The sequence below is a fragment of the Polyodon spathula genome, unplaced genomic scaffold (genome assembly GCF_017654505.1).
Source record: "Polyodon spathula isolate WHYD16114869_AA unplaced genomic scaffold, ASM1765450v1 scaffolds_1695, whole genome shotgun sequence".
Taxonomy (NCBI): domain Eukaryota; kingdom Metazoa; phylum Chordata; class Actinopteri; order Acipenseriformes; family Polyodontidae; genus Polyodon; species Polyodon spathula.
The window spans coordinates 1-25,000 of record NW_024473171.1 but is presented as its reverse complement, the minus strand read 5'-3'; the positions used below and the strand labels follow the sequence as shown (position 1 = coordinate 25,000).

At 46.2% G+C, this 25,000-nt stretch overlaps 4 protein-coding genes and 4 non-coding genes across 8 annotated transcripts; 4 read left to right on the top strand and 4 right to left on the bottom strand.

Annotated features, from left to right (window-relative positions):
- The first annotated feature begins 320 nt into the window (after positions 1-320).
- On the top strand, positions 321-2,420 carry LOC121310043 (zinc finger protein 239-like). The gene has a single exon (XM_041243251.1). The coding sequence runs from the start codon at positions 1,521-1,523 to the stop codon at positions 2,310-2,312; it is 792 nt and encodes a 263-aa protein (XP_041099185.1). The 5' UTR covers positions 321-1,520; the 3' UTR covers positions 2,313-2,420.
- A 3,245-nt stretch (positions 2,421-5,665) lies between these two features.
- LOC121310047 lies at positions 5,666-5,856 on the top strand. Its single transcript, XR_005948726.1, has one exon. It is a non-coding gene; the product is annotated as a U2 spliceosomal RNA (small nuclear RNA).
- An 813-nt stretch (positions 5,857-6,669) lies between these two features.
- On the bottom strand, positions 6,670-6,744 carry LOC121310048. The gene has a single exon (XR_005948727.1). It is a non-coding gene; the product is annotated as a small nucleolar RNA SNORD31 (small nucleolar RNA).
- Positions 6,745-7,048: 304 nt separating this feature from the next.
- On the bottom strand, positions 7,049-7,239 carry LOC121310046. The gene has a single exon (XR_005948725.1). It is a non-coding gene; the product is annotated as a U2 spliceosomal RNA (small nuclear RNA).
- Positions 7,240-11,576: 4,337 nt separating this feature from the next.
- b4gat1 (beta-1,4-glucuronyltransferase 1) lies at positions 11,577-14,359 on the bottom strand. The gene is made up of 2 exons (XM_041243249.1): positions 12,867-14,359; positions 11,577-12,495 (listed from the first exon to the last, which is right to left on the bottom strand). Exons 1-2 carry the CDS (start codon positions 14,070-14,072, stop codon positions 12,304-12,306), a joined length of 1,398 nt encoding a protein of 465 aa, XP_041099183.1. The 5' UTR covers positions 14,073-14,359; the 3' UTR covers positions 11,577-12,303.
- Positions 14,360-14,650: 291 nt separating this feature from the next.
- trnas-gcu lies at positions 14,651-14,732 on the top strand. Its single transcript has one exon. It is a non-coding gene; the product is annotated as a tRNA-Ser (tRNA).
- A 1,459-nt stretch (positions 14,733-16,191) lies between these two features.
- On the bottom strand, positions 16,192-19,066 carry pfdn2 (prefoldin subunit 2). The gene is made up of 4 exons (XM_041243253.1): positions 18,955-19,066; positions 17,722-17,810; positions 17,178-17,301; positions 16,192-16,498 (listed from the first exon to the last, which is right to left on the bottom strand). The coding sequence occupies exons 1-4, from the start codon at positions 19,036-19,038 to the stop codon at positions 16,313-16,315; spliced, it is 483 nt and encodes a 160-aa protein (XP_041099187.1). The 5' UTR covers positions 19,039-19,066; the 3' UTR covers positions 16,192-16,312.
- Positions 19,067-19,153: 87 nt separating this feature from the next.
- On the top strand, positions 19,154-23,281 carry nit1 (nitrilase 1). Its single transcript, XM_041243252.1, has 6 exons — positions 19,154-19,482; positions 19,827-20,063; positions 20,496-20,599; positions 20,917-21,053; positions 21,342-21,467; positions 22,615-23,281. The coding sequence occupies exons 1-6, from the start codon at positions 19,367-19,369 to the stop codon at positions 22,882-22,884; spliced, it is 990 nt and encodes a 329-aa protein (XP_041099186.1). The 5' UTR covers positions 19,154-19,366; the 3' UTR covers positions 22,885-23,281.
- Positions 23,282-25,000: the final 1,719 nt, after the last annotated feature.

Here is a 25,000-nt window from a genome sequence, read left to right as displayed (position 1 = left end):
TGCAGACACTCATTTTTTGATTAGCCTGTGAAGGTGAGTTTCTAGTTTCCTGCCGTACTGTAGATTTGGGTAATCCGTCTATATCCGATGCACCCAAGGTTACACTCATGTTACTCAGGCACTGTAAAAGCCACCTGCCTGGTTCGTTTAAAAGCACAGACTCGGGGCTTTCTAAAAATGTCTTCAGCCAGAGCTATGATTGTCTGAAGTTAAGCCTCTCATCATGGGACCGAGTTGACAGCTTAGGTTTCGTTTCGAGTCTATTGCTCTGTCACTGTAGCAGCTAGACTGAAAGGGGCGGTATCACTGGAAAACTTAGAAGCTCAGCTCACTTCATTTCATATTGAGGTTCAATGGTGCTTTTTTGTTTATAGCAGTGACCAAACATGCCTGATCCTTACATAATTTGAAAGGACTTTTGCAGCACAAACTATCCAGTAGTTAAACATAGATAAATGCAAACAGTGCAAAACAGTCTGAAACAGGGCTGAGTGTAGAATTAAAAACAAGAAATGGAGCGCTAGTTAAAAAGAGAAGCACCTTTATCTCATGCTGTAGAAAAAGCTTCACGTCAGGCAATGGAGAGTGCTCTGCCTCACAGGGATGAACAGCTGTTAGGTCTCCTGAAAGCAGCTGCTTCCAAAGCAACACCAGTGTGAATGATGAGAGTCAAATGTATGTAGTTTTTTAGATGCAAAAGTGCTTTTTTTGCCATCCCTCCCTACAATTTTGTAACCCCTCCATTGGCTGCAGCATAGGGGGGAAAGCCCCCCAGCGCGCACACGTGAAATTCAAGCCCTGGAAGATCATGCAAATCTAAGTGGCTATGCAAAGTCATGTAAAGCTTTGATAGAAAGTGAACTGCATCTGTGCGGCCGCGGCACGCTGGAAGGGACCGCTGCTTTAGATAGCAGAAGCACGGCCATGGAATTCAGAAATCCTAACCAACAGCAAACTAAAACAAAAATGAGAGATTATTATTATTATTCTAAATTTACCGTTCTGTTTACACTGGAAATGTGTCAGATTTCACAGAAAACGCGGCGAAGGCGAGTGACGGCAGGAATATTAAAATTGAATGCATTTGTCAAACATCAGAATTTGTTTGAATTTGTTTTTTTTTTTATACTATGCTGTATGAAAAAGAGGACTTATTGTTGCTTTAAACTGTTACTGTGAGTATTATTTTTAAGCATTTTAACTCGATAACGATCAGTGGAATTTATCCTTGTTAGAATTTGCACGGTCGATGTCCACGCCGGGGTTTGGTTTACAACGCTAATCCCCAGCGTGTGCGTGTCTGTGTGCATGCAGACGACTGTGCAGGTATTTTGCATATGTACATTTGTATTTGTTAGTCAGGTAGGTGACGTGTGTTTATGCCAGGCAGCTAGAACTGAAGAGCAGGTCCTGAGTAGTTAAAGCACCTTCATCTGAAATCACACCGGATTCTAGTAACTGCAAAGAGAGCCCCTTTTATAGAAAAAGAAAATACTCATAGAAAAAAAAAGACAAAGAAAATGTCATTTGAAGTTGCACCTCTTTGTATTATTATTTTTAAAAAAAAAAAAATTTGTGTCGTGATTTCCACAGCGGACGTGAATCAAAGGATTGAGAGACCGACGAGAAAAACAAATCAAGAAAGACTTCCAAAGAAATCGAGACACGGGGAAGGAAAAGACAAGCCGCCTCCTCCTCCTCCTCCTCCTCCTCCTCCTCCTCCTGGGCGACGCGGGCGGGCGTCCAAATCGAAGCGGAAAACAAAAAAAACGAAACCCCCCCACCAGTGCGCCGACTGCGGGAAGAGCTTCAGCCAGCCGGGTCACCTGAGAAGACACTACCAGGTCATTCACAAGGGAGAGACCCCTCACCAGTGCGGGGACTGCGGCAAGCGCTTCAGCCGACCGGAGAGCCTGAGGAGGCACCAGCGCATTCACACGGGGGAGAACCCCTACCGCTGCCGGGAGTGCGGCCGCGGGTTCAACGAGCTGCAGAACCTGAAGGTGCACCACCGAACCCACACCGGAGAGACCCCCTACCACTGCCCCCAGTGCAGCAAGAGCTACAGCCGCAACGAGAGCCTGAAGAAACACCTGCAGAATCACAGGGGCGAGGATCCCTACGTCTGCGACGACTGTGGGAGGAGCTTCAGCGGCTTGCAATACTTCAGGAGGCACCAGACGGTTCACGATCGAGAGGCTCTGCGTCTCTCCGAGGACAGCGGGAAAGGGTTCGGTCCGAGGCAAAGCCCGAGGATACGGCAGAGAGTTATTCACGCGGCCGACTTGCCCCGCGAAGGCGGCCAGCTCTAGAAGACCCGCACAGTAAAGCTGCACTGAGAGACTGTGCCGTTGCCAGGACTGAGCTCTGCACAGAAATCGGGCGAGGGTTGCAGGGCGCGAAATAACGGATGCCACTTTGCAGTGTGGGGGGGGGGGGGGGGGGGGGGGGGGGGGGGGGGGGGGGGGGGTTGTCTTTTGATCTTTAGTGGGTGGGTGGTTGTCTTTTGATCTTTTAGGGGGGGGGGGGGGGGGGGGGGTGGAATTTTGCTTTTGTGGATTCTATTATTGTGCATTTTTTGCTCTTTTGGACAAAAAAAATAATAATAATCTGTTTGTGGCTTTTAATGTTTGTTTCTTATTTAAAAGAAATTCTAAACTTTAAAATTCTAAAATAAAATGTGTGCCGTAAATATTACGACTTTGTGCTTCACCGGGACCCCCAGACTTTCCTCAAATGTTAATTTTAAAAGAGAATTTTAATAGTGATTGAAAGACTTGTCGGTCTGAAATTGTGAGAGTGTTTGTTTTGGTTTTCAAGGATAATGTGTTTAATTAGATGCTGTACATCTTTTTTAATTTGAAGAGAACTTAAATAATAATGATTGAAAAATGTCTTGTCATTTCTTAAATTATAATGTTTCTCTTCACTGGTAATGTGTTGCATTTTATCTCAATTGTGTGCATGGTGCATATAGCATCTGCAGCAAGTTTATATGGATAGATCTCAATTCATTGTGCATGTAGCTCCTGGGGCAGGTCTATATGGACACAGCGAGACAGACCATAACATTTTAATCCTGCACATTGGGTGAGGAGAAAGAGGAAGTGAAAGTGCGAAGCGTTTCCTCTCTGTTCACCCTGTTCCTGCTCTCCTTCTTGAAGAAGCGAACCCTCCAGTAAAGGAAGAAGGATCTTCATGGAATCCAGCAGCATGCTTCTAGAGAGTGAGATAAACAAGGGAATGCAAATTGAACCCCCAAGTCCAAATGCATTTGATTCACAGCAGTCAGTAAGTTATATAGGGCTTCTGGTTTTCAGTGCTTTAGCCTGACTTTCCTGCTCTCCTTTAATAATTCAATGGATACTTGTGTTGAGCCATTCCTGTGTCTCACTCACACTGAGAAACGTGTTCATAGTAATATTGATTTCATTTGAAGGTGCCCGGGCTTTTAAATCGCGAGTCTTTTTCATTTCAAAGCAGAACCGACTCCTCTATTAATGCGAACACAGTCATGCAGAACGATTGCAAAATTAAATGTATTTAATTTGATATGTGCAATAGTTAATACAGTTTTGTTTTTGGGAAGAGGCTGTTTTCCCGAGCTGAGGTGGCTGTGTTTTGCCCCGGCTGGTGTGAAGCTCTGTGATGTCAGTATGGCTCTCCTCACAGAGCTTCAGGGACAGCTCTCTGGCCACTGCTTCAATCCTGAAGCTTAATGAATTGTCTGTGTAACTGAACCACACTGCTGCAGACTCGCTCTGCTCATTACAAATCATTGGATACGTGTTTAAATACTTGGTGCAACTGTTTTTAAACGTTTACTAATCAAAATAAAACTCATAAGTTGTTTCTGGGGACAAAAAGATGCAGAATAATTGTTAGGCTGATAGTGTTTTCAACATGGTCGCATTCTTCTGCAGTTCGCAAATTGTCCACATGATGACGCTGCAGTGCCGTGGTTAACATGTCTGGGGCTCATATATTAAACAGATTGAACTATGAGGTGGAAGAGGGGCTTGATCTGGGGGACGAGGGACGGGGGACAACAAACTGGTGAATAATAAGCGGAGACACGTGTGCTGTGTACTGTACCGGTGTGCGGGACGGTACTGTAGAGTCCGTTTGAGGTTAAACTGTCAATACGAAACCACAGTGACGTTTTAAAAAGTGCATGTTTTTATTTTTTAATTATCCTTTTAGTGTGTATCACACCATGGCAATTGGTTTTGATGTATTGCGGGATATATTCGTGTGGGGCATCTTATTTTTCTGTCTATATTAATATTTAGATAACATCAGGCAGTTAATCAGCACGTACTGTAAAATAAACTCGTTTGTGACGGATTGTCTCACAGGTACACCGACAAGTGAGGTGCAACCAACGAGTCAGAAAGGTTACATTAAAAGTTTTAACAAATAAATGCTAATATGAAAGAAAACGTTAATTTTGGGGCAGCTAAAATGTGTAAAACTGTAATGCATAATGTAGTAAGAAGATAGAAACGCCGAACACGCTCTTAATTAAATGCCCAACACGTGCTCTAAAGTGAAATGGCGCAAATGCGCCTGGAATCGCAATAGTGGTTTAATTGTCTGATTATCGCGATTAAACACACCTGAGGCGACACGGCTCTGTTTGCGCGAGGGCAGCGCGGGAGCGGCGAGGACCGTCCATCGAGGGGGGATTAAAACGCCTTTTAAATTATATTTATTCGACGTGTTATTATTATTATTATTATTGAAACTTTGTTAATGTATTTTGTAATCGTGTTATGGTTTGTTTTTGTTTTTTTTAACCCAACATTACGCGCTTTTCCCGGCTGAATTCGCGTCTCTGGAGTCGTGTTGAATCTCGGTGTAAACCTTTCTAACCGGTCACTGTAAGTATTTATATATATATTTTATTTATTTTGGGTCATTTTTGTGTATTTATGTTAAGGTATTTTAAATTTAGTTCGCTTTAGTACAGTATATTGTGAAGTTTTGTGACATTTCTTGACCTCTGGACTTGGTGTTTCTCCTCCATTGAATTATATTGAGCCGTTTCAATCTTCTCAATGAACTCGGAGGAAGCGGTGAGATTCAATATTGAACACGATGCACCTATTAAAAAATGAACCGGCGCTTCACGCTGTTTTACTGCAGCTCACAATAATTTAATATACCGGCTGCTGCGTTTAAACAGTAAGTTTTTAGCGCGGCTTTCAGTTTTGAAGAAGGTCTGCATAGCCGGTGTTTATCAGTAGAAAGTTGTTTTTTTGGGGGTTATTGTAAACGGTAAATTAGCCCATATCGGTATTAAGTGGCGTTTATTTCTCCTCAGTTTATTGGTGGCGGTTTGTTTTATATTTAAACTTTTTGTTTTTAACAAACACGTCGCTTGAAGGAGAAATTGCTTAGCAACCGAAGCCCGGCGCGCGTCACGGTGGTGGGCGTGGTTATTCAAATGCGCAGCGCGCACGGCATGCTGGGGGTTGCCGGGTCGCGTCTGCACAGCTGACCCATGTGGAAGGACTCGCTTGTGTTTCGCGTCTCCAATGCGATGCGTTACTGTGTGTCAATGATTGAGTTAAAATGCAGCCGCTGAGGGGAGAGTGTGAGCGCACCGTGACAGGGAAACACCTCGGCGGAGAGGGGGCCCTCGCTTCGAGAGCGGATCGGCATCGCTTCTCGGCCTTTTGGCTAAGATCAAGTGTAGTATCTGTTCTTATCAGTTTAATATCTGATACGTCCCCTATCTGGGGACCATATATTAAATTGATTTTTGGAACTGGGAGATGGAAGAGGGGCTTGCTCCGTCCACTCCACGCATCGACCTGGTATTGCAGTACCTCCAGGAACGGTGCACTCCCCTCCCGGGGGGGAAACTGAACTGGTGAAAAATAGACTTCAAACTCTTGCAGTTCAGCTAGGGCTGTATTTAACTTGTCCTGCATTTAGTTTCTAGTCTGTTTAATCACAAATGTGTTTTTACTGCAATATCATCTTCCATCCGACAGATGGCACCAAGCAAAGTTTGGCATAAGATTACATTCAACCAACACAGAGCTACAGCGTCAGAGGACAGCAGTTTACAGGCTAGCCTGTAGGTGCCTGGCCAGTCTATATTGGGTCACTGCGAGCCAAGGCTATCCTGTCCAACATAACACACACACACCCCCCCCCCCGGGGCAGTGTTAGGCCAATTGTGCGCCACCCCCTGGGAGCACTCATCCAGTCAGCAGTGGAATGGCTGGAATTAATATTTTCGATGCGTGACAAAAGGTGAAGTAAAAAGCATCTACTTAAGCATCCGTAGAATATCAAACAGTAACTATTAACTTAATTCCAAGTCTTTCAATGCACAGAACAAAAATATATATTTCTTCAGGAAACAGACATTTCAGCAAATAAATGTATAAATCCAGAATAGTCTGCACTAATTCATGTTACCATTTACTTCCCATCTCAGCATAAATGTGCAACCTAGAATGGTTTACTCCAAAAAATATTAACCAAGAAAAAACTAGAACTAAAACAATGATAAACTTACTTGTATCCAGCATAAAAATTATCCAAAGGGCCTCTGTGTAACAGTCTTGGCACTCTGATTACTCATTGTAGCATCACAGTAAACTGCAGCATGTCAGAAGCGCGATGTGTTTCAGTCTCTCAAACCCAAGCCATTGCAATCAGAAGGTACAGTACCAGTCAGTCATGAATTCTCAGACTGGGGCGGTAATACAAATCATCACAAGAGATGCAGACTCAGAGAAAGCACACCAGCTAACGAGGTTTAAAACTACAGGGACTTCTATCCAAAAACAGCCAGGTCGAGTTAGGTTTTCAACACAGCACTGTGGGACTCTCCGCTACAGGGATTTGAATGTAATCTTATGCCAGACTTGCTTGGCGCCATCTGTCGGATGGAAGATGATATTGCAGTAAAGACTCATTTGTGATCAAACAAACAATCTGAAAGCAAAAGCCAGGAGAAGCTACAAAATCCTACCAGAATTGCAAGAGTTTGAAATCTATTTTTTACCAGCTTGGTTTCCCCCCGGGAGGGGAGTGCACCGTTCCTGGAGGTACTGCAATACCAGGTCGATGCGTGGAGTGGACGGAGCAAGCCCCTCTTCCATCTCCCAGTTCCAAAAATCAATTTAATATATGGTCCCCAGATAGGGGACGTATCAGATATTAAACTGATAAGAACAGATACTACACTTGATCTTAGCCAAAAGGCCGAGAAGCGATGCCGATCCGCTCTCGAGACGAGGGCCTCCTCTCCGCTCACTCCTTCACCAGTCAAGGTGGGAGGGACGTATGCAAGTATTTTAACACAGGAATGAAGCCACACAAAGCAACGCATGCTAGATCAGCTTGTAAAACTTGTAAACATACAGTTTTTGTTTTCAAACACAGGTTTATTTCAGAGCTAAATCAACCCAGCATTTCAATCAGCATAAACACGCCTCCCTATTACTGCGTCACGAATGCATGATCAGAGCTGAAACTGCATTAAGACAATGGTATCCACCAGGTGTCGCTGTAGTGCCGTGGTTAACTGAGCTACAGAAAGCATGTGTTTTAACCTGTGAAGTACCACATTTCTTTGAAAAAAAATGGCAATGCAAGCTGTATTTATACATTGCATTTAGACAACTTTTGCAGTCAGAATTAGAGCAAGTTATCATATTAGCTGAAGAGAATAAAAAAAAGAAAAAACAGGTAGTGCTCTAGATAATACAAAGCAGCCTGTCCTCAATTACAACACTGGCACTTAATGTGTTATTTTGAAGTGAACTTCATTCTGCAGCATCCTTCCTTTAAAAATCACAAACTCTGGGTCAAATCAACCATAATGAAAATCAGCCATAGGTCAGGGTGTCCAGTACCGGTCCTGGAGGCCACTATTACTCCAAGTTTAACAGGTAAAATGAGAGCATGAACTACAGGGTCTGGGTGGAGGTTCAAAGCCACTGCACGCTGGGACTAACAAACGCGTCTGAATTTAATGTGCATCTAGACAGAAAAAAAGACGACAAGGTGCATTCCCTATTGCTGCTTGCAAACAATTGTCGTATGACGGTGATGCATTCATTTTGTCCTGATATTTTCATCCTGATATCTCCGCAGAGATATTTCAATATTACGGTGAGTAGACAGCAGTATTTTAACTCTAACGTTCACAGAAAACCAAGTTACATGCGTGGCCATAAATAAGACTTCTGTAGCTCTCTAAGTGTGTCATTTACCATCACTCCACGTGAATAGCCCCGTCCATTAAAACACACCGGAGTTAAGCTTTTTAATTCTGCTACAAGCTACACATTTAACAGTTTAATACAAAAATAAAAGCCACCAGCACTCCGGGGAAAATAACGCCACACAATATGGATAAGAGAGTTAATTCTGGCTAGTTTAGTGGCAATTCAAAAAAGGTCTTTACTCAAACTTACAAAACACAATGGTAACATTGGAAAGAGATATTTGTTAAAGCGTGAATAAGTGTACCAGAAGTGTTCGACTGTCTAATTTCCGTGTTCAAAATCAAATAAGCATTTATATCTACACCCACCTGCCAACTACACGTACAAAAGCCACGTACCACATGAACACCACACAAATAAAGCGTTTAAAAAAATTAAACTCGCCTCTTTTTCGGTGAAACAGTTCCCAAACACACTCGATGGTCTTCATTTACGGCAAATTCAGCAAAGGAAAGCATGCAACCTTTTTTTTTTTTTTTTTTTTTTTTTTTTTTAAAAAGAGAAGGAAACAAAAGCGTAAAATAACATAAAACTACAAACAAAAATAACTAAATCTAATTTTAAAATGTATTGAAGTTCTCCTTCGCTGCGGGGTTCTCGCTGCAACCTGCTCCATTAGTGTTTGGCCGAAAGACAACCCGCATTCACAGCTGTCCTTTATAGTGACAATTAACCAATTCAGTGATTGGTGAAATTAAACTCGGGTTCGTGGTTTAGCTCTGTGTGCTGTCCGACAAATCACCAATAAGACTCAATTATACATACAATTAAAAATATAAAAAATATATAACATAAAAATAAAAAATTCTGAACGTGGTTTTCAATGCTAAATGAATAGAATACCCGTAATGAATGAATGTCAGTGAAGGCACAGCTAATTCAAGTTAATGCTATCAATTGCTTGTAAATATCCTCTCCCCGCGTTTTTGCCAGGGATGTAATCGTTTCATCCGCAGAAAATGTTCACCATTGTAAAAGCGCACCCAAACAATTAACCGTGCAGTGTATTGAACGACCCGTGACTTGTCCAGTAGTGTAAGGTTGAAATATTCAGCATTTTCAAGACCATTGCACGACTGACCAAGCAAGTCATCAGATGTGGTTTCCACGCGTCTTGCAGTGGTTGAGATCTGACAGTTGTGACTCGGAGGTCTGTTTTAATAAGGTCATCCTGGTTAAAACCTGCAAACCCCCGGCAATTGAGGAAACATTGCTTAATTATATATCCATCTGTAAAGGTGTTTTTTTTTTCCGTAGATGCCACGCAATTTTAAAGAAAGCTTAGGTAACATTGACACTGTTTTTGACACGAAACACGTTTTGCTGCCCGTGAAAACTTGCAACACGTTTACTCGCCTTATTTCTCAGCTCTTCCAATCCGGGTCTCAAAGTCCAGGGGACCGGTTTCATCGTGTCGTTGTGAGTTCATTAACACAGCAACAGTCTTCTGGCACGACAGACGCATTGGTTTCCATGAACCTCACGAACAAAAACAAATAGCAGGTTCTCGTTCAAAGAGCCATCCACAATAAACAACGCGTGGATTTTAATATTTACTGACATAACGTTTTGTTGGCCGGTTTTTGTTTCCTGCACAGTCGTGGGCCTCAGCCTGACGTTAAGGGGGCTGGGTGTTGGAGATCTCCACAGATCAACACATTTCCCTGGGCCTGGAGATGGCAGCTCTCTGTCTGGAGACTGGAAAAGATGTCCTTGTCATAGTATGGGGATTCTAAGGGGGGAATATATATTGCACACGGAAAGATCTAATTTTGACTGGAGACAACATCTCTGCTCATTTTTAGCCACATGTGGGACTTTTTTTATGGGCTGTACAGATTTGGCGAGCTCTGCTTTGTACCAAAGCAATGATTCCCCCAGTCTCTCTGCCGTGCCTGGCTGTGCTGTGTTTCAGCGAGGGGCGCTATGATCTCCCGGTAGCCTGAGGGACAGTGAGTGGACACGTCTGCATTGCACCGTGTCTCCTGTAGAATAAAGGAAGACTTGGGAATTCCGGAGCTTGCATTCCGTTTGTGTGCAATATTTTAAACCAATCAAAGTGTCTATATTCACTTCACTATGGATGAGGATTAATTACAATCATGAACTCTAGGGTCTGTTTCTGAGGTCAGTATTTTGATGTACGCTGGCTGTGAGTGATCATTTTTGAACGACTCATTGTTCTTAATTATTTCAGCACAAAATAGCGCCCCCGTGCGGCCAAAGCTGGAAGCAGCAGATTTAAGAAAAACACTGTCCTTACTTTGTGTTCCCTCAAGTTATAAATAGCACCCCCATGTGGACAATGCTGGAAGCAGATTTAAGAAAACACTGTCCTTTGTGTTCCCTCAAGTTATGCAAGATTCAATGAGGTGAATCATTTATCCAACTGCAACACTAGAAGAATGTCTGTACCAAGTTTCACCCCAGTCAGATAAGAAGTTCACTAGAGACTGCATATGTAAAAATGGAAGTACAATACAACAGTTTTTATATATTTTTTTAAATTAACACTTTAATTGAACTCAAATAAATTAACAGACACACTAATACATAACAAACAAACACGTGTGATGCTGTCATCAAGGCCAATGCCATATTTTAGTTCCCACTTTTTTTTTGTTCAGTTTCAAAAGAGTAAAACTTTCAAAATGCTTGCATGTAGTGGAATTTTCAGTGCATTAAAACTAATGGTCCTTAGAGATTTCTTAGATACTGAAAAACTATTATTTATTATTGAAAAACAGTCGTGCCTCGCCTATCTTCTCAATGAAAAAAAATACTCCAATTCAGGTTGATATTTTTACCACTTAGAAACTGTGGAAATGTATGTGTTGTAAGTAGCTACTTTAAATATGCTAAGAACTTGTGCATACATTTAGATCAAGGCCTTTTGTATTACTGGCAATACACGTGGTGTGCACTAGATGGCGCCGCTATAAAGAAGCTAGCCTGCCCTGCGTTATACAATGTCTATGGCAGGCAACTAGAACTGAAGAGCAGCTCCAGAACTCTCAGCTTAACACAAATAAAAGTACACGCTGCGTTTGAGTTCTTCAACAAGAACCCCTCCTTTGATACCATCCTTTGATTTGTTTAATGGTTCAACTGAAAACTGCAGATTTGTTAAGAGAAAAAAGAGAGCTGTGGAGAAGTCACAAAACTGCGGATCACTGCCTTGCACTTCCTGGATCATTTCAGGACCTTCTTTTCTGCCACGCTTGGCAGCCAGTGAGCTGCTCTGAGCCCAGGAAGTAAAGCAGTAACAGACTTCCTGGAAGGTAAGGCAAGCAAACTGAGAACTTCGTGCAGTACCAGATATCTGTTTGGTTTTTTTTTGTTTTTTTTAAATAAAAATTGGTAAAATGTGTTTCTTTCAAAAACTGCACAAAATAATGTTGTTAGGTGGGACCACTTTACGTGCCTAAGGAACGGTCATTATTTTCACTTTAAATTGATCTCCTATTTCAGCGTTGAAGGAGTGGCGCAGTATGTGGTCAGCCTGCGATGTCCCTAACCACATACTTACTGACGATCTAACAGAGGAACTAGCTGGACACTGGACTGCACTGAACCATGATAGAACAGCATGAGAGGAGCGGCTGGCTCCTCTGCAAACGAGGGATCAAGTGCAATCCATCACTCACATCCCCAATCAATGCCCAACACACGCTTGCAAAGGAGGTGCAAATGGAATCCATCCGGCAACCCCAGACGCCATCGAAATGGCTTTCCAAACTCAACACACAGCTGGAAACTCGGGCCGCTGCTTTTCAAATGCTGAGGGAGAGGGAGAGGGTTGATGGTATAACCAAACATGCAAAACAAACAGCATGCCCACTGAAAAAACGCTTCTGGACAAGTTTTATCAAATATGCAGCGCTGTGCCCAGTTTCATCCTCACTGCACACCCAACTTGGGCCTCTCTCATTTAGTTTAGTCTGCTTATCTCCTCAAACAAAAGACAATTTATTTGCTTGCTCCACTCTCACACACACACACACACACACGCAGGACTGACAGGACAGGGCCTGAATCCACTCTCCCCTCAGCAGCGCCGGGTCGAGTCTTGGTACTTGAGTTTCAGCCCCTCCTTGAACTGCCTGAAGAGAACTCGGTTGAGGCGGTTCTCCTGGTCCTTCCTGGCGTGAAACTCTCTGGACACTTTGAAGCCACGGTGCACCAGGAAAGCGTTGCTCAGCACGGAGAAGCTGTAGCCAGCAATGTGGAGCTCGCAGGCCTGAGAGGAGAGAGAGAGAGAAACGTCACTGCAAACCAACAGCTTTCACAACTACAGTCAAACACAGAGAACCCACTCAGAATACAATGGAGCCAATGGCAAAAGCTCTTCGTAATATCACTGTGTGTTCAGACTCATCCAATTAAGTAAGCGCTTCTCTAGTTAAACTGTAAAACCTAGTGTGACATACAAAGAGAAAGACAGTGTGGCTTTTTCATCATCATTGAGAATTATGTCCATGGCAGGCTTGAGGCATGGAGACTGAACTGCTCCCTCCAGTCCAGGGCAGGCTTGTGGAAGCTGACATTATTATTATAACAAATAAAATGAAGGTTTGTTAAACAACACAGTCTCCTGTTCTAATGACTCACCTGACTGATCCTGTTGAACCCATACTGCCTGAACCTCTCGTCGTACAGCGGCACGGCCCTGCCCCCAATGTAAAACGGCTCCCACGGGTCGACCCAGGCCAGCGTGTAGGCAACCTGGAGCTCCGCTCCGCCCCGACCGTGGAGGTTCACCCAGCTGGAGTAGTTGCTGGGCGCCTGGCACTTATGGCACAGCTCCTCGTAAAAGGGTCGCACCTCACCCACTTGGTACAGCTGCAGAAGCTCAGTTTTGGTGGCAGGAATCTTCCGGGTGTGCCTTATTTCAAAAGCGGGCACAACGAACACCTCGTCGGGGCGGGGGTCTCTCCTTTTGAGGAAGTTCAGAAAGTCGTCGTGCAGGTTTTGGCTGGGCATCATGTCAATGTCGATGACCAGGGTGTATGCCGCATCGATACCGGCCCGGGCCACATTGCGCAGCAGGTTATTGGGGTACGACACGTTGCGGCCCATGGCATAGTTCTGAAACGCACCCCTGTGCTTCTCCAGTTTACTGAACACGTCGCGGCAGCGCTGCAGCCCGGCAAACTGCTCCCGGTCCTGCTCGGGAAAACTAGCGATCTCACCCGAGTGGCAGATCAAATGGAAATCTACCAGCGCTTGGACCTGCGGGCAAAACTCACTCAGCGCATAGATGAGCGCCGTGGAAAACTTCACATCTTGGCCGTGCGCGAATACGGCCACGGACAGGGCGCTCTGCCACCGGGCCAGCAGCTCTTGCAAGTGATGGAGGTTGTTGATGGAGGTGTGCGTGGCCAGGGCGAACCGGGTCTCGCTGTTTGAGCTGGCCCTGGGTTCGTGGTGCGCGGTGAATTCGCTTTTGATAATATTTTTATAGACGCGGTACTGCCCGCTCTCGTCAAACATGCCCCCGGTGGAGAGGGAGTATTTGAGCCGCTCTTTGCGGGAGTTTTTCTGGTGCTGGAAAACGCCCCGCTTCAACTGGCTGTTGCTCTCGAAGAGCTCGGAGTAGCGGTAGCGCTGCTGCTTGCCGTGCAGTTTGGACAGCAGGGAAAGATACATGAGCTGAAGGAGCGCCACGACGAGGAGGGCGCTCAGGACCACCTTGAAAACGGAACACTTTTTTGGGAAATGCATTTCCGAGTCCAGCGGCGGCTGCTCGTTTCTGCGGCGGCAGTGTGTGGCAGGCGGCTCTTTGCCAGTGTAAAATGTGCTGCTGTGGTCGTTCATTCGTGCATGCACTTAGATTAAACACCTCGCCTCAGTAGTGTTTGTGCATCCAGCACGTCTCCAGACCGAGTCCGGCTCCGCATCATTATTATTATTATTATTATTATTATTATTATTATTATTATTATTATTATTATTATTATGCCGCACAGATCGCGTTATTAAATTCTCAGGACCGGGTCTGTGTTTGCAAAGCTACTCCCATTACAGCCCGCGATCCGAAATAACAAACTGACAACAGAGACGCACATCAAGGGCTGCAGCGTTCCTTCTGTGCGATCGTATGTATTTATTTTTGGAACAGCGCCACCTGGCTCCTGGAAGGGTACACCTCTCCGTGTTGCGCTTTGGAAATACATTTTCATTATTCTGTATGTATTTGTAATAAAAAAACCATGAAATTAATGACGTTACAAAATATCACGTTGTCTGAATTTACGAGGCTTTGAAGTAATCATTCAGCTATACGTATACAGCTATACTGTGTGCATGCTTTTCCGACCCATGCGTTTGTCTAATGAACAATTTTTAGTCCGTCTGATTTCTTTTATGGGAGAAATTGAGTTTTTGACATCGAAGACGAGGTGGCCGAGTGGTTAAGGCGATGGACTGCTAATCCATTGTGCTCTGCACGCGTGGGTTCGAATCCCATCCTCGTCGATGCTTTTTATTTAAAAATTAAATGTGTCATATAATACATTTTTAAACGAATTAAACAGTGGCATGAAATAAGCATTGTTTGTTTGGGTTGAAAAAAAAAATACAGCTAAGCACGTAGTTAACGTTGCCCTATAGGAATTAAAACGCAGAATACCCAACGCTGTGCAGGGAGACCTGGGCTGATCTCTCCGCCAGAGGGCAGCAAAAAGGACAGAACCTTTATGTATGTATGTATGTATGTATTATTATTATTATTATTATTATTATTATTATTCATTTCTTACAGCAGTCTGTGATGTATTATTAGTATTTTCTTCGATTTTGGGGGGGGCGGGGTTTGTAAGAACGTTGGGATTCCAACGCAAAAATAATTAACAGCTATGTTCTAAGATGTAACACAAAATCAGTGTGTGGCCCCCGCTATGTAACTATGTGTTATTTTATTACATTTTTACACAGGCATAGGTTTATATATATATATAAACGACACTCAAATCGTTTCCCTATTCCAACCTCTCCTCGTACAACAACCCCTGATGTAAAACAGCTCCCACGGGTCAGCCCAGGAGAGCGTGTAGACGACCTGGAGCGACCCAGCCGGACGAGCGACTAGTCTGCGACATGGGGAAACGTGGTGAAAACACGGGCATACAGTGATCCCTCACCAAGTTTCTCTTGCAGATGCCATCTACTGGTTTATCCTGGTCAGAGCTGGTAATGCTGGTTTTCAATTGGCCAGTCTGGGTTAAGAGATGCCAATGATGGCTCAAGAAATAAAGTGAATATGAGGTCCCTTCACTGCAAGAGTTAAACTGCTGTATACAACAAAGGACTCCGAACAGCAGTACCTCAGAGTTACAAACACCTTGGGAATGCCCAGAACGCTGAAAATGAGTTTTTTTCAGTGGTTTTAATACATGTGCCCACCTGCTATCTACACCCTCAATCTGGGGAACAATGCCAGGATACGGCACAGTAAAGCAACAGAGATTGGACAGGGTTTAAAACAGGACTACACAAATCTAACTTACCATTGAATTCATAATTGAACCAAAAACAGATTTCAACATCCAGGAAAATCTGGGTTAACGCAGGGCTTGTTTTTATTTGAAACAAAATGCATTCATTCAGCCCCCATTCATTATGTTTAAAACTACAATGTTTCTAGCAAAATTCCCCGTGCTTGCTTTGAAATGTGCCTCACCTCTGTCTGGGTACATTTGTTGGCACAGTAATGTTGCTTCTCCAGGACCAGCACGCCTCTTATAGGGGCGCCTGTCTGTGCATTGCACACAGAAGCGACTCATGCTTCCTGCTAACAGTCGGGTATTCGGTCAGTTTCTAAGTTAGTAGCTCGGAGGTTCTAATAAAATGAAGTGAAAATTGTGAGAGACATACAGCAAGAACTCACGAGTTAAAATATTAACTGTAACACTGTGCAAATCTTAGTCAACCATGGTTTAAGTTATTTTTTTATTCAGTGACAACAAAAAACAAAAAAAAAACACAAATACATTAATGATGTCTCAAAACTCTTCTCCATCCTTTCTGTGGCATTAAGATTCCATTAGCCCTTCCTCCTAGGAGACAAGGACTCCGGCCCCACCCTTGGCCCCTCCTCCCTCAGAGTCCCGGTTGCCTGAGGCTGCTTTCCCCGCCCCCTCCTCTTCCCCGACCAATCGGATGTTGTAGCGCTCTCTGTATTCGTTGAGCTCTCGTCCTTTAGTCTGCATCTGAGTGCTTATCGTCTCCACGATCCTGGAAATCTGTGAGAAGGAACACACAGCACATTCAAATGCATTATTACTGGAACTCAGAGGGGTGGGGACAACGCAACAAGACATTAAGCTTGCTCAAGGTCACGCAGGGAGTCAGAGGCTGAGCTAGGTGTGAACCTCCCGGTATCAAGCCCTTTTCTTTAACCAGTGGGCCAGCAAGCCTCCAGCGACAGCCTGAACAAATACAAGCGGCAATGCTTAATAATCTGAACTACATTTCCCATCACACTCCTGCTCACTGGTAAATCCATCTCTATTACATATGTGAGCGCGAGGATGATGGGACACGTAGTTCTGAGAGGTCCACGCGGGTACATGGGAAGCCATCTTGAGGCAGGGAATTTAAAAGTTTCAAAAAGTGATCAAAATATTAAAATAAAAACAAATTAAATAACACACACCTTATGTAAACAGTTGTAGCAACCCACGGGAACATGTAGCACAATAAAATGAAAAGGTCCTTATGCACCCTTTAGCTTGCATAAACGCCCATTTAAACTTCAAAACATTTCTCCACAGGATCTTAAATAACATTTTAAAGCCTGTTTTCAAGAGCAGAAGACTCTGGTTTGACGCGAGTCGCTGTAGCAAGGTGACTCCCCCCTCCCCTCGGCGCAGCTGATCTGGAGCGTCTGTACTGTGAGAGGAGGGGGACGGACAGACACACCTGCTCTTTGTTGCTCTCCAGTGCTGGAAGCACCTCCTTCACCGTCCGTTGAACTAAAACCCCACCGACCATCCGGAAGCACTTCCGCGAGGGGTCCACGTCCCTCAGCGTCTCTATTACCAAGCTGCGCGCGAGGGAGAGAGACAGACAGTGAGCTTCCTCACCCTGCAACAGGGCATCAAAAACCAAGAGCAGACAACTCTCATGAAAACTGATTCCGACCGCACCAATTTCCTCACTGCACATTTTTCTATACGGTCCAGGATCAATTTAGCAGTCGCTTACTGTGAACAGCTTATATCATGCATTCGTGTCACACTAATTTGATTCTTTTTTTTTTTCTCTAGGCATACACTCAAGTGTTGAGAGATATATTACCCAGTTAAAAAAAGGCTGTACGTTTGAAACTTTAACGCTGCGATACGGACAGCACGGGACACAGCAGAGGGGATGTTTTTCTTGTAAGCTTTGCAAGGCGTCCTGTATCCCTTTAAAGAATCTGATGTCAGCGTGCAGCCATGAAGAGTAACCCGGCAGCTCTCACCTGTGCTCGTTGATTTCCATCTCCAGCTCGGCCGCCTTGGAAGCCAGGCTGCGCTGTTCCTGCCGCATCCGCTGAAACCCCGCCACCACCTGAGACACACAAACAAGGAGGAGGAGGGGCTCTTTCACTTCATTCAGCGGCAAGATTACTCCACAGAGTTATAAGACAGTTCAACAGCTTCTCTTTCTTTCTCTCCACCAGCATGGCGCAGAGGGAGGCTGGTCAGAGAGTACAGGAGCCTCCCTTTCTTTCTCTCTCTCTACTCCACCATCATGGAGCAGAGGGAGGCTGGTCAGAGAGTATAATAACATGCCTTTCTTAATCTCTGCTCCATCAGCATGGAGCAGACTGAGGCAGTTCGGAGAGTATAAGAGCCAGCCTTTCTCTCCTCTCCACCAGCATAGAGCAGAGGGAGACTGTTCAGAGAGTATAAGAGCCCGCCTTTCTCTCCTCTCCACCAGCATAGAGCAGAGGGAGGCTGTTCTGAGAGTATAAGAGCCTGCCTTTCTCTCCTCTCCACCAGCATAGAGCAGAGGAAGGCTAGTAAGGAAGGAAGTAAGTTACAGCATTTGATTTTTACTATTATGTATAGTATTAGGAAAATTAGCGTTTCAGCTAATGGTTTGATGATAAAAACCAGAGCACGTTTCTGCGTGCGAAACCACTCTTGTTTCAAGAGATTCCCCTTTTAAACCACGTGTGTAATAATGACATCAACATACACATAGAAATCTGCGTGGCGTGTCCTATGAATATAATCGCTCCTCTCCAAAGAGCGAATCCGTAATACTCAAGTGCAGTAAACCAGCAGAACACAGTAGCTGAAGTCACTGCTCGGGCAGTCAGTGAGAACTGGCCCTACAGCAATGCGTTAACATTATGATGATCAACTAGCCCGTCCCAACCACAGGGGAAATGCATTATTCAGCCACTGCAGGAATTCAAGAATGAAACGATCTCATCTCGTAACACAGCGCGTAAAGGAAATGTGATTTCTTAAAATAACAGTTTAGAAACACTACCGTGTCCCTGTGCGTCTATCAATCTAAATACAGCAGGCTATATATATTCCCAACAGCAGCGAGGGAGACATTACACTGTCCCGGTTGCGGAGAGGGAGGAAGTGCACCGTTATACCGACGCTCGGTTTCGCTCATTTCTCCTGCAAACCGCTTGTTATGAGCGGCTGCCCATTCCGCGGACCCTTGTGAAGCAGTCTGCCCGCCGGTGTACCTGTTCCGCGGCGGGACCGGGCTGCTTGGCCCCGGCACTGTTGGGTTTAATCCCGGCCGCGCTGTTGCCGCTGCTCGTTGCCATCTTGGAATTGGGCAGCAACCAGCAAGAGGACCCCTCCTTACAACTCCCAGGTGCCTCACTAACTGCCTGTCGTAAAACAGCCCCTGATGGATGCATGTTCATTATGTCCAAATATAACACTACTTTGAATGATAAACAAAGCATTCATATAAATCTAATTGATAATGTGTTTTATTCAATAGCATGAAAAATTGAGTCAGGCATGTGGATTGGGCTATTAAAAGAGGTCGCTGCTGCACGATCGGGATTATTTTTTTTTTGTCATTCTCAGCCATAGTTTCTACAGCATAGATTATAAACAAATCGTTATATTTGGTCACGGGGTTAAATGCGGATCTACCGCTGCGGGACATTTTGGACGGAAACGAGGCGAATTTCGTGGTGTAAGTTTTGGAGGAGCTCGATTCTGCGCAGAAAGCGTGCGGGGTGCGCAGGTGAACGCAGGTGCGTTTCAGTGAAGTGTGGTTGTGGCTTCTTTTACGTTCTGCTTGCTTTATAGTATACGCAGTCGTGTTAATTTGATCCTAAAATGGATCTTGCACTGTCCTGTGAACTGAACTCTAGCACAAATAAGCTGTCATTAGTGTTGTGGTTGTGTTACCCAGTCACTGTGAGGCAGGCACACGCACAGGTGTGGTGTTATTTGTGACACACTTTTAAAAGTGGTACACCTTGTTCTGCGCTTGCTAGGGCATCTACAGAAGACTTCAGCTCAGAAAACAAGAAAACGGCCAACTGAAAGGGTATTATGCACTGAGTCTCATCTATCTTTCTCTATTGCTCTCTAGGATGTCCTCTCCCTCCTCCAATCCCATCGCAGCGTTGTGTCAGGTGACGTCCACCCCGGACAAGGAGGCCAACTTCTCTTCTTGTCGCCGATTGGTGGAGCAGGCGCGGGAGGGCGGGGCTTGCATGGCCTTCCTCCCTGAAGGGTTTGATTTCATTGGCTCCAGCCGGGAGGAAACTCTGCAGCTGTCCGAGGCTTTGGAGGGGGAAACAATTCAACGTTACACGCGGCTCGCCAGGTCAGAGCACCGCGCTCTGATTGGTGGCTTTTAAGAACCAAATAGCAAAAACTATAACAACTCTGTGCAGTTGTTTAATACTGAAGTTGAAGGAACACAAAACCAGTTTTTCAGGGACAGCGGCTTGAAACCTGGTTCCGGGATGCCTAGTTTGAGGTCGTCTGTATCAAACCCCCAAGCCTCCCCTGGTGTGCCGTGCGGTGGCTTGAAACCTGACCTCCAGAAACCAGGTTCCAGAGATTAGGTGGTCTAGTTTTATAAAGCATGTGCTGTCCAGGTTTAACTTCAGATAAATGCTACAGAGTTTTGAAAAGCAACACCCTACTCACAAGCCTATAGGACAAGGTAATTAACAGAGCATTGCAGTAATCAACAGGACAGAAACACAACTCTCTCTCTTTCTCTCTCTCTCTCTCTCTCTCTCACATGCAGGCAGTCAGGGGTGTGGCTGTCTCTGGGGGGGTTCCACGAGCGGGGACCAGACTGGGAGAGTGACCGCAGGATCTACAACAGTCATGTGATCATCAACGACCAGGGTAATACAGCACAGCACACAGCCCAGCACTGTCCCCATGCCTTTTAAGTGAGGTTCGTAATTCAGAGTGATTCTCATTGCAGTTCCTCACATTGGTTTTTCTCTTTGATCTGCTGCCTACGAGGTAAGGAGCTGCTCTTCCAGTTCTAGCTGCAAAGTTCTCATGCAGATCGTAGGGTATCCCCCCCAGGGATACAGTAGAACACAACTACACACAGCATGAGCTTTGCAGCATAACACAACTACACACAACCCAAAGACAACGAGCTTTGTGATCAATCAAGCAGATCTACACCCCTTCCTCTTTTTTTTCCCCAGGGTGCATTGTGTCAGTGTACAGGAAGTGCCACCTGTTTGACGTGGAGCTGACAGGAAGGGGCGTGTCCCTGAAGGAGAGTGCGTTCACCATTCCGGGACCCCAAATCGTCCCTCCTGTCCCAACACCCCTAGGCAAGGTAGAGGAGGCCAGGGCACCCCGAAAAACTGACAGTGGTGCAAATGAACTCGGGTTTTAGGGATCAAAATAATTTACTTTTAGCCTGGGAACATGGTTTAAAGAAAAATACAGAACGCATGTGCTAATAAACTTAGATTCTGTCTCTTTAAAATTCCTCTGTTAAGTGTAAATTGGACCTGTAAAGTAATTTGCATTTCCTTCACCTTTGCTGCCCCCTTGCTGTCATTATTCTTATTGCAGTTTTAGCTGAGCGCTGTTGACCTGTGTAATGGTTGTTCATCTTCAGGTGGGCCTGGCTGTCTGCTATGACCTACGGTTCCCTGAGCTCTCATTGGCTCTCATGCGGCAGGGGGCGGAGATACTGACCTACCCCTCAGCATTCACCGTGGCAACAGGAGCCGCCCACTGGGAGGTCAGTCGATAACCCTCTGGGCGGGGGTGTTTCATGCAGATTGCCAATCAGATTTCACCGTTGACTTCCAATAGTATCAAGGAAACCAAAAAAAAAAAAAAAAAAAAAAAGTGAGCCCCCCCCTGTGTGTTCAGTGCAGAATATGTGTGTTCAGTGCAGAGTGAGCCCCCCCCGTGTGTTCAGTGCAGTGAGTCCCCCCTGTGTGTTCAGTGCAGAGTGAGCCCCCCCTGTGTGTTCAGTGCAGAGTGAGCCCCCCCTGTGTGTTCAGTGCAGAGTGAGCCCCCCATGTGTGTTCAGTGCAGAGTGAGCCCCCCCTGTGTGTTCAGTGCAGAGTGAGCCACCCCTGTGTGTTCAGTGCAGAGTGAGCCCCCCCTGTGTGTTCAGTGCAGAGTGAGCCCCCCCTGTGTGTTCAGTGCAGAGTGAGCCCCCCCTGTGTGTTCAGTGCAGAGTGAGCCCCCCCTGTGTGTTCAGTGCAGAGTGAGCCCCCCCTGTGTGTTCAGTGCAGAGTGAGCCCCCCCTGTGTGTTCAGTGCAGAGTGAGCCCCCCCTGTGTGTTCAGTGCAGAGTGAGCCACCCCTGTGTGTTCAGTGCAGAGTGAGCCACCCCTGTGTGTTCAGTGCAGAGTGAGCCCCCCCTGTGTGTTCAGTGCAGAGTGAGCCACCCCTGTGTGTTCAGTGCAGAGTGAGCCCCCCCTGTGTGTTCAGTGCAGAGTGAGCCACCCCTGTGTGTTCAGTGCAGAGTGAGCCACCCCTGTGTGTTCAGTGCAGAGTGAGCCACCCCTGTGTGTTCAGTGCAGAGTGAGCCACCCCTGTGTGTTCAGTGCAGAGTGAGCCACCCCTGTGTGTTCAGTGCAGAGTGAGCCACCCCTGTGTGTTCAGTGCAGAGTGAGCCCCCCCTGTGTGTTCAGTGCAGAGTGAGCCACCCCTGTGTGTTCAGTGCAGAGTGAGCCACCCCTGTGTGTTCAGTGCAGAGTGAGCCACCCCTGTGTGTTCAGTGCAGAGTGAGCCCCCCCTGTGTGTTCAGTGCAGAGTGAGCCCCCCCTGTGTGTTCAGTGCAGAGTGAGCCCCCCCTGTGTGTTCAGTGCAGAGTGAGCCCCCCCTGTGTGTTCAGTGCAGAGTGAGCCCCCCCTGTGTTCTGCCTGCCCCCAGGTTCTGCTCCGGGCCCGTGCCATTGAGACCCAGTGCTTCGTTGTCGCTGCTGCCCAGGTGGGACGACATCACCAGAACCGCACCTCCTTCGGCCACGCCCTCCTGGTGGACCCCTGGGGCGAGGTGATTGGTCGGTGTGGCGGAGAGGAGCCGGGGCTGGCCCTGGCCGAGATCGACATGGAGAAGCTGAAGAGAGTGAGGAGAGACATGCCTGTTCAAACACACAGACGAGAGGCACAGCTCTACCAGGGTCACACCAGCACCCACTAGAACCAGAGCCTCGCCCCTCCTGCCATCGCCTCCTCGAGCCCTGCCTGACTGCACAAGGGCAATTGAAAACCAGTCAAAGTGTCTGAGGTGAAACGGGGTTCCAAAATACAGTAAAACCTGTCTAATCTAATCCTGCCCCTCTACAAACCAGCTGTGTGTGTATCTCGACAGCATTTTCAGGCCCTGCTCAAATCACTATTGAAATGAATGGTGTGTTTCCCTCTGCAATCCGGAGTCTGTCTGTTCTGGAATCCGGCTTTATTTTGTAAGTCTTGTCTGATTAAAATCAACGTAAACCAGGCTGTGCAGCCCGGCACAGAGTCACACTCTGTTTCTTTTCCAAGTTTCTATGTTGCATAAATACACACATGTCCTGAGGGTATGGCACATCTGCAGTAAAATTCTTTTCATGCATCAAGAGCTGCTGCTGCAGAGTCGCTTCCAATAGGACCTCGTTTGTTTTGAGTCTCATCCAAAGGACGGAGCACAAGGAGGTTCAGTGACTTGCTCAGGGTCCCACACACAGGGAGCCAGTGGCTGAGCCGGGATTTGAACCTCCTGGTCTCAAGCCCCTTTAACCACTGGACCCCCTCAATGCCTATAATTGATACAATCCTTGAATTCCAGAGTAGGCCTGCACAGAACTGCTGGCGCATGAACTGTGGGAATATAATTTAGACCTTTTTATTTCACGTCATGCAAGTAAAGAAGCTACATTGCTAAACCCTACCGGAAGCCATAGCAGCAGTGCAGTATTTCATGTTAGAATTTGAAAAGTCACATTCCTAAAATTTTCTGGTGCATCATTTTTGAAATCGCAATTCAACGGTGCAAGTCAAACACGGTTTTCACGTGGTCTTTGCTTGATGTCTTTGGAGGGTATTTCGCTAGATGGAGCTAACACGCTGCTATCAGGAAGAAGGAGGGGGTGTATTTTGCTGTAACTAAACAGAGCAGGGATCCGCTGAATATCGCAAACATGAGCGGAAAACGGGCGCGCTTCGTCCTCTGCAAGCCGCACAATTGTGCGAAACGGCTCCTTGATAAAAGCCACTCGCCAAGCCCGCACGGCGCCTCTGAATGTGGCGAAGCGGGACTCCTGGATGCGGTTTCGGGCGTGACGCAGAAGCTCGCCGGCACCATCTCCGCTGTCTTGGAGTCTGCGATGTCAGACATTACCAAGCTGGTGGACAGCAGGGTCCGCCTTTTAAAACTCGGGCTGGCCGAGAAAGCCAAAGAAATCGACGTGCTGAGAATCCGTTTAGAGATCACGGAAACCGAACTGCTTGCAGTGAAAAAATACGCCGGTAATGTTACTAATAACAACAACAACAACAACGTCGGTCTATTAAACGCCGCTTTTAAACAAAAGGGCTCCCCGGGGACGCATAAATACACCTTTCACCCCAGCGATGATAGCACTGCACACGCAAACCGCCCTTCGGAGATCTGGGAGAGATCCGGGACAAAGCATGCAAGAGACGGCGATGTCAGCCTTGCTGTACACGGTCAAGTCGAGACAAAACGCGACTCCAGCTGCGGACAAGCCCAGGCAACAATTAACAAGCTAGAAACGCATCAAGAGGTGGCATCAGAACCAGCGCCGCAGGCAGCCGAGCAACGCAGCCCGTCCAGCTGCGCGCTTAACCACCGGCTTGCGGACTGGCTGGCTGACACGAACAGCGGGGCAGCGTGGGGCAGGGCTGGCTTGCAAGGTAAAGAAAGGGGCAGCTTCGCTCCTATAAGAGCAGTGCAAACCACGGTACTGCAGCGTAGCTGTGCGTGATAACATTGTAGTGATGTGCAAGCACACGCGTGTTGCAGACACTTCGTGTACAGCGTTAACCGTGGCTCTTAAAAAAGGTGCAGCTTTGAAAGAAGCACATGGTATAGCACACGTGTGTTTTCAGTACTACACTAGGGTCGCTGTGGGCTTGCCTTCCTGGGAGTCTGTTCCTACTTCCAGGGTCAGTCAGTAGGGGATGCAAGCAGTCAGTGAAGGCGAGGGACCAAAGCAGGGCAAATAAACAGATTTATTTAATCAAGTGCAGCACCAGGCACCAGCTTTCCACATGAAACGTGTTTCTTTCAAAACTGCACATTGGATGCCTCTAGT